Below are 9,098 nucleotides of genomic sequence, written 5' to 3'. Positions count from 1 at the left end.
TAAAAATAATCCAAAAAGAGGAGCTGTTTCCGCCCGGGATCGAACCGGGGACCTTGTGCGTGTGAAGCACACGTGATAACCGCTACACTACGGAAACTTACTCATTTACGTTGAAAATGTCTTACGGTTTCAGCTAAGCGAACAGTACTGGCTGAAAATGTAATAAAAAGATTATTTCGCTGACAAAGTTTATTACAGACGATCTGTCCGTCTGTAATGACGCATCACCGGCTACAAGTCGACAACATCAGGCGCTTCTGACCAAAATAATCAAAAAACTCTCAGTGGTGCGCCTGTGACTGCCCAGTCTCGCGGAAGCAGCGTCCGCGAAGAGTCGCGCGCACGCGGTATCGCGTCCCACTATTGTCGGTGTTTAGTTGTACAAATAACATTAAAACCCGTGAGCTACACAAAAACTAACACCATGGATCCCGAAGCATTTTTAGACCTGGCTAACCAGGTTATCAAGCTGAAAATGTACCCATACTTCGACATAGCACATTCTTTATTGTGCGCTCTTGCAGTCAGAGAAGATTTAGGAACTGGTGAGTTATTTTATACATATTTTCAAATGATACCCGCCAAAAATGCTGTGGGCCGACTTCCGCATCCTATTAATTCGGTAAAGGTGCGATATGGTAACAGGAATGTACCAAAATAAAGACGCATAGGAGAGTTTAAAAATAGATGTAGTCCCTCCGACATCGCATTTAACCTGCTCTGTATTAACGGCTAATAGGAAAACCGTCTATTGAATATCATACTTCGTTTGTACATATTAGAATCTGTTTTTTAACACATTAGACAATCATGAACACAATTAACTGCTTACTTCTTATACCTAACAAGGTTTTTGGCATAATTAAATTCTAATGATTAGATTAGGTCGTTTATGTACCTATTTCCAGGAATATGTACTTATACAGTCATGTGCCTCGCTTATCATGCACTTATCACAATTGGATAATTACAAAAAATGATTTGCAAACACTTGTTGCACGAAATCTGTAGTATTACATTTTGCGCAAGGTTATGTACGAGTTCAATGCAGATAAAGTCCTCAAAATGTCGTATATGTGGACTTATGACGTTTTTGTATTTGGCCTGTCTACCTCTCAATGTTGCGAAGGGATCACCCACCATACTCCATGGCTTAGACTTTCACGACCGCAACTATAGATGGCGCCAAATAACTAAAGTTCAATCAAAGCGCTGTAGACTATCCAAAACTTTTATCTACTTTATGAAGCTTTATTTAAAAGCAAAGGGACATCAAGTAAAGCAAAATAATTTTGCCAAAGAAAAAAAAAATATATTCACGGGCTCGTCCGGGATTTGAACCCGGGACCTCTCGCACCCGAAGCGAGAATCATACCCCTAGACCAACGAGCCACGTTAGGAGGTGTCGAAATTACTTATCACTTACTACAAATTGCTACGTCACGAAACTAATGATATGGAAGCGAGACGAAACGGATTATAATAAAATAGAATCTTGCGTAGAGACGATAAGATTGAAAATACCACGTGTAGCTAAATAACATTATATTGCCGGTTCTTTTTATAGAATAGATACATAATATTATATTACATAATATATAAGTAAGTAAAGTTGTATAGTATATAGTGGAATTCCATAGTCTGCAAACCCCGGTGGGAAATAGGCGTGAGTATGTATGTATATTATAAGCATAATCCTCTCGGTATGAACAGACGAATAAACACCAAAATGGTCCACAAAGAAACAGGGAGGTTTCCTGCTTTATAATTGACTCCTACATTGTCGAAATCACTTTGTGAGACTGTCCTTTGTTTGATAAGGACATTGCAGTCTTGAATCACTTGATTGAACGTGAAATTAGAAAAGTGAAATGATTCCATGCTTCGGAGGGCACTTTAAGCCGTTGGTGCCGGCTCTTAGCTGTAAAAACACCTCCACCAACCCGCCCTCCGGTTGATTGAGGCGAGGCCTGTGCCCAGCAGTGGGACATATATAGGCTGGTTATGTTATTGACTCCTATAGAGCTGAATTTACAAGATCATAGCCACCTGTGATGTTGATCTTACCTGATGAAGATAATGGTTTCCAGGTGCGCAAGCGTTCTCGCGCAAGCACCCGCTGTCCTGCTGGCTGTCGACTATGCTGGTGATCTTCGCTGGCGGTATGGTCGTCAACGGGCTGCTCGGAGAACCGATCCTGGCGCCGCTCAAGAACACGCCGCAGCTTGTTATTGGCACTGTAACATGGTAGGTTTTTAGCGACAAATACAATATGTAAATAAATGTGTATAAAAAGTTCTTCTATCGTCTGGGTTGTGAGGTGGAGTACCGACCACATCAACCCTAAAGAGTATAAAATAAGGAATTAATTCTTTAAGGTTTCTAGTAAGACATAACAACACATACCTAACATAAGGCCACGACTTTCTCCCAAATAGTGTGCTTACTTAGTCAGACATCCATTACAAAATGAACTAACTAGTAGATTCAGCCCATTAACGTCCCCACTGCTGGGGCACGGGCCTTCCCTATGGATGGATAGGGAGATCGGGCCTTAAACCACCACGCGGGCCCACTGCGGATTGGTGGTTATTAACGACTGCTAATGCAGCCGGGACCAACAGCTTAACGTGCCTTCCGAACTAGTAGACCTTTTCCTAAATTAACATAAAAAAATATAATATATTGCCCCTCACTTTTGAAGTCGCAGATTCGAATTCAGCACAGTCGTAAACAAATGATTGTCGAATTTATTTTCGGAGGTATGTGACCTAACCTGTATTGGGCTGGTTTTCCCTTCGCGGGTTGGAAGGTTAGACAGGCAGTCGCTTCTGTAAAAAACTGGAGCTGTCAAATCTTCAGGTTAGGTAAGAGGAATGAGATTATTATTTATTTATTATTATTTCGCACCGGGGTAAGCAGAGACGGTTCTCTATTGTATTCCCTAAAATTTCTTATCCTACTTTTTATTTTCCTTCACATTTTAGTCCTAAGTATCGAATGTCCTAATGATCCTAGTCCAATTTTGTTAACTCCTAGTGTTCATTGCCCTATTTTTTTTCATCCTAATGATGGTAAGCCCTAATGTCCATAGTTACAATCGTTTATATTCCTAAAATGTATAAGTAGTCCTAAATAAAATGTGAAGGAAAATAAAAAGTAGGATAAGAAATTTTAGGGAATACAATAGAGAACCTTCACCGCCGCCTCTCGGCCCTTCGGGCCTCGATGGTCACAAGTAACCTAACAGCCTTCGTAACCTATATCTACAGTGTCGGGGTGCCGCGAATTTCCGTGCTCGCTTCGCTCGCACCCGTGACTGCTGTCGTTACGAAACAAATCTTCACCGCCGCCTCTCGGCCCTTCGGGCCTCGATGGTCACAACTAACCAAAATATGTCAAATAGATCATATAGGGAATGAAAAATTCGGAATTTCAAACTTTAGGGACATTAATATTAGAACTAAAGAATATTAGGACAAGTATTACGGTAGGATAATCAATATTTAGGATGATCGAACATTAGTACAATTAAATATTAGGAAAATGATGTTCGGAAAATCGACTTTAGGACTATAAACATTAGGAAATACAACAGGCCCCCAGCAGAGACTATGCAATTCCATTTGCATTGAAGGTCGATGATCCTGACACACTTCTCTTGCTTCCTCACATTCATCAATCGTTTCATACACGCACGCCGGTTCAGAGTAGATCGTACTTACTGAACGTTTTCTAAGGACATCTCCAATACTTAGTACTGCTGTACCTAAGTACTTATTATATCGACATTTGCAGGTACGTGGTCTTTTACACTCCATTCGACGTGGGCTATAAGGTGGCGAAGTTCTTACCAGTGAAGGTAGTGGCTTCAGCTATGAAAGAGATCTATCGGGCGAAGAAAGTTTACGACGGTGTCTCACACGCCGGCAAACTGTACCCCAACGCCTATGTTATTATGATCATTATTGGTAAGTGGACTTTTTGAAAGCCAGGCGTGTATTTATAACATTTAAGTGTAATCTAAAATAAATACTCCACGGAGTTATCTTTTCCGATAAGATTTCTATTTTTAAATCTATATATTGGCCCCGATTCCTTCAGACACCAACTAATTTTATTTTAAGTTATACCTGTCTTTTTCTTATCCGCCGAAAATAAAAGGGACGGATGATTGTCAGCAGCAAATTATATAAAATGATTCGTTCATGAATCAAGTAGGTATCTCGCTGGTATGCAAACCGTTTCACATGTGTTATCAGCCAATTTGAATTGTTTAGAGGGTTGTTTTTGATTTGTCCCTTAAATTGACGCGTGTTCCATGAATTTTATGCCTGTCGATTACCCGTCCCTTACCTTTTCGGCAGATATGAAAATGACAGGTATAACTTAATTTTCCGAATTTCCCGAAGAAGAACGTTCCCGTACAATTTGCGATAGGTAATGTGTTGTGGTAATGTGTTGTGGGTTTTCTGGAAGAAATGACACTTATTAACAATAAAGCCAGCTATTGTGGGTTTTTCTTGCGCCATTTTTGTGTATTGCGTTGTTTATAAGACGTACAATGAAGTGTTTAAATTCCAGGAACCCTGAAGGGCAACGGAGCAGGTTTCACCAAGCTGGTGGAGCGACTCATTCGCGGCGCCTGGACCCCGACTGCCATGGAAACTATGCAGCCTAGCTTGTAAGATATTTATTTTTATGGCTGCATGGCTCCGGAGGCTTAAACAGGTCACATTGGAACAATTCATCTATTAAGTACATGTGTACTTGATAGATAAATAGACACATGACAATTTGAGATTTGTTGACATAACGCACTTATTATACGTGCAAATGTCACACCCCCTTGGGCAGCCTTGGACCAAGTAGTCAACGCCATCTGAGGCAACACATGCATACATACAGGGTGACATCGTAACGAAAACTTTGAGGGATTCAGACCATGATTCCGAGTTAATATCAAGTTGAATTTTCCGTCGCAAAAGTATGGAACTGAAAGTACTTAATCTAAAACACACTAAAAGTCTCATAAATTTTCCAACAGGAAAATTCCACTTGATATTAACTCAGAATCATGTCCCATCAGTGACATCCAGAAAAAACCGAACCTGTCAAATCGTCAGGTAAACGGACCCTGTGAAAAACGGGATAATGTCATGTGAAAAAGGGAGATGATGAAGTATTAGTGACATCGTAACGAATGCGTTACGTTGTCACTAATACCCTGTGTATAAAATCACCCCTTTTTCCACTCCGACCAACTAAACGGATCAACTAGTTGTTCCGATCGGAACTCAGTAAGTGCAATTCTTCCCACCGATCCAAATTACGCCTATTTCCCGTTGAGGTAAGTAGAGGACACGGAATGCCCCTTTTTACAATTCTGACACAACACTCTCATTATCATCATCAGCCCATTAACGTCCCCACTGCTGGGGCACGGGCCTTCCCTATGGATGGATAGGGAGATCGGGCCTTAAACCGTATCACGCGGGCCCAGTGCGGATTGATGGTTATTAACGACTGCTAATGCAGCCGGGACCAACGGCTTAACGTGCCTTCCGAAGCACGGAGGAGCTCGAGATGAAAACTTTTTTTTGTGGTCACCCATCCTATGACCGGCCTTTGCGAAAGTTGCTTTACTTCAACAATCGCAGACCGAGCGCGTTTACCGCTGCGCCACCGAGCTCCTCGTCAGTCTTCATATAAAAGTTAACCTCATACTTTTAATGAATCACGTTGAGAACTTATGAACAAATCTTTCTTTACAACAGCTACACGAAGGCATCCCTGGTGGCATCAGTGATTTTCGTGCTGGACAAGAAGACGGACATCATCTCTGCGCCGCACGCGCTCGTATACTTCGGCATCGTCATCTTCTTTGTCTACTTCAAGGTGAGGTTTCCTTTGGATAAATAAGGAATAACACTACGTATAGAACGGCAACTCTCCGCTCCCCACCAGCGGCTGTGCAAGGTTTACTTCACCCCCCTCGGTGGTACTTCAATCGTATAGCGTCAGACGTCACACACATGCGCGTGTACGATATCTTTTTTTTTACTACTTGGCCGGACAAATGGGGAGCGCTGAAGGCTCTCACCCGATACAACGTTTAAGACAACAGGCCTGAGGGTGCCCAGTTGGGCGCGAACCTCGGCTCAGGGCGTCGTCTGAGAGGAAAAATATTTGAAAGAATTAATCGACCCTAGTGGGTCGATAGCGATAAGCGCTGAGTGAGGGAAATCGTCGACCACGCCGGCGGGGTCGGTGTCGGGGTCCTGAAGTGTTTGGTGTCGCGAGCTGATTGGCTGCCTCTATGGCTAGAGTAATCGGGTCGTCGGGATCGTATATGACGTCCTTCGGACCCCGATACTTTTCAGTACCGTCCCTAAGCGGAATGTATTCGGAAGCCGCAACTACCAGGGGATTTGGGTGGTGCGGAGCAGAATCGAATGGTGTACGACATGGTCAATGTGTAGTGTCTGTGTAAAACGAGGTTTTTTGTATGAAGTGTCTGGGGTGTGCCTTTGGTTATAATGATACTCTTTAACTATAAGACCTTGCGGGTTAAAAAGTCCACATCGAAGAAATTCATCTAAAAAAGCAATGTTGCTATTTGACATTTGTTTGCATTACTTATATGCGCAAATGTCAAATTGCAATATTGATTTTTTAAGATGAATTGCTTCGATGTGGCCTTTTTAACCCCCCTGTGTAACATTTCCATTTTATGGCTTCGATATCGTTATGGTGTCACTAGCACCCTGTATATGCGGACTTAGATCGATGACGATACTTTCCTCAACAGCTGTCATCAATCCTGCTGGGTATCCACGATCCGTTCGTGCCCTTCGAGAACCTGTTCTGCGCGTTGTTCCTGGGCGGCATCTGGGACTCGCTGGCCAAGCTGCTGGGCAAGGGACAGCCTAAAGAAGAAACTAAGGACGCTAAGAAAACGAATTAATATATCTTGTGTAAGTATTTGATTTGTGGCTAGAGCGTTGGGCGCGCGATCTACAGATCCGGGTTCGATTCCCGATGGGGACATTGTCGAAATCACCAGATTGTCACCAGTCTGATTGTCCGAAAAAGATGATGCCGTGCTTCGAAGGGCACGGTAAGCCGTTGGTCCCGACAATTAGCCGGAAAAAACACCTCCACCAATCCGCAGTGGAGCAGGGTGTCATAAATTTAAATAATATTTGAACTAAAGAAGTTACCACCTTTATTTTCTGTTCGGAGGATTTACACCATGGTGCCTAGGTACAGGGGGACCAATGTCTACTACATAAGATGTTCCAGGATGAGGCCCCAGTGGTGTAATGGTTAAGACTCTCGACCCGGCTTGACAAGGGCTGTGTTCAAAACCCGTCCGAGATATTTTCGATGAAAATTTTCTCTTTGTTGAGTATACCCTATCTTCAAACTTAAAAGTATATACTATAACTATCATATTTTCGATGGAATTTTCTCTTTGTTGATCCCCTATCTTAAAAGTATAAGTATATAATACTGTCTTGTTCCAGGCCGCCACAACATCTTCGCTACGTAATCAACTGACACCGACAATACATTGCGACGGCTTCCTCTTAGGAATAAACATAAAAATATGATAAAAAAAAACATAAAAAAATAGAAAAATCCCTTAAAGCCCAAAAAAATGGCACAACGACCAAAGTTTTGATTTCATTAGTTTTAAGTTTGACTAGTCAGTAAATTTTTATTTATTTGTGAGACGTACATGAAAATGATAATATTAGAGTTAATAATCATAGTTTGATTGTTCCTACCTTTGCCAAAATGAGTGATTTTTAAGTATTGCCGTAATAATTATTTTATATTTCTTTTTCAATAAATGAAATTGTAACGTTATATAGTTATGCCGCCAAGTTTTTACCTAAGCGTGTGACAAAAAGTAAACAAAATAATCGAGCATTAAGATTATATTGTTTTAGTTAAGATTTATTTCGAAACGACAATCGACTTCCGACTTCCTTTAGTCGCCACTGCAGTATTTTCCAGTAGCCTGCCTACTTCCAAAGACGGGGCTTCCCCTTTAAGATGAATTACCAATGACAATATAATTACATTTAATTAGAATAATTAATTTTAAATCTGTATATGAAACATCCAACCGAATCGTACGGTGCAATCACGGTGAGGCGACAGTGTTTCGTATCCAAACTATTTTACCAGTATTTTATTAGTAGGTACTTAATGTTACCATGAAACATCTGTCTACCCTGCAGGGTGCAACGCGGGCTAGCCACATGTTTCATGAAGTATATGATTATGAAATAAATGTGAAATTATTCAACAATTGTTTTAAATAATTTAATTACCTGACTCGCTAAAGGAAGCAATAAATTGTTTTTATTTATTTCTTGTCTTTTATTAATTAATGTGTGTAAATAAATAAAAGAAACTCAAAGAAGTACTGTTACGTCACGAATCAAATGAAAACAGTGAAGTACATTGTATAATTGATCATGATCACTGATGACTCCCGAGAAGGTCAATCATCATCATCATTGACCATCTCGGGGGTCCGTGTTCTCCATGATTGGAACACAAAAAAGATGTATTCACATCAAAAAGATATATTTCTAAAGCTCCATATTGTAGAAATAGATGACAGTTTACAATCATCAATAGATACATTCAACGGCCTCTATGGTCTAGTGGTTATAGCGTTAGGCTCACGATCTAGAGTCTGGGTTCGATTCCCGATGGGGACATTGTATGGTGCATACGGTACAACGGGGTCGAAATCACTTTGTGAGACTGTCCTTTGTTTAGTAAGGACTTTTCAGCCTTGAATCACTTGTCTGAAAAAGCAAGATGATTCCGTTTTCGGAGGGCACGTTAAACCGTTAGTCCCGGCTATTAGCCGTAAGAACACCCCGCAGTGGAAGTGGAGCAGCATAGTAGATATGCTCCATACCTCCTCCGGTTGATTGACGGGAGGCCTGTACCCAGCAGTGGGACGGTTTATGTAATAGATACATTACATACAAGGACGATTCGTTCAAAATATAGAATCTTCCAGTAGATATCCTTAGTGGCTACTTATTGTTTCCTGACGTGAGTTCATT

At 41.3% G+C, this 9,098-nt stretch overlaps 1 protein-coding gene and 2 non-coding genes across 3 annotated transcripts; 1 reads left to right on the top strand and 2 right to left on the bottom strand.

The window, feature by feature from the left end:
- Positions 1-24: 24 nt before the first annotated feature.
- Trnav-cac (transfer RNA valine (anticodon CAC)) lies at positions 25-97 on the bottom strand. Its single transcript has one exon. It is a non-coding gene; the product is annotated as a tRNA-Val (tRNA).
- Positions 98-276: 179 nt separating this feature from the next.
- Positions 277-8,383, top strand: LOC126374549 (trimeric intracellular cation channel type 1B.1). Its single transcript, XM_050021210.1, has 7 exons — positions 277-545; positions 2,091-2,247; positions 3,799-3,971; positions 4,585-4,684; positions 5,778-5,898; positions 6,812-6,977; positions 7,530-8,383. The coding sequence occupies exons 1-6, from the start codon at positions 425-427 to the stop codon at positions 6,965-6,967; spliced, it is 828 nt and encodes a 275-aa protein (XP_049877167.1). The 5' UTR covers positions 277-424; the 3' UTR covers positions 6,968-6,977; positions 7,530-8,383.
- Positions 1,321-1,392, bottom strand: Trnap-cgg (transfer RNA proline (anticodon CGG)). The gene has a single exon. It is a non-coding gene; the product is annotated as a tRNA-Pro (tRNA).
- Positions 8,384-9,098: the final 715 nt, after the last annotated feature.

Source organism: Pectinophora gossypiella, chromosome 17 (genome assembly GCF_024362695.1).
Source record: "Pectinophora gossypiella chromosome 17, ilPecGoss1.1, whole genome shotgun sequence".
In the NCBI taxonomy this organism is placed as follows: Eukaryota; Metazoa; Arthropoda; class Insecta; order Lepidoptera; family Gelechiidae; genus Pectinophora; species Pectinophora gossypiella.
Note: the sequence above shows the minus strand (reverse complement) of the source record. Positions and strands in the feature narration are given on the sequence as shown.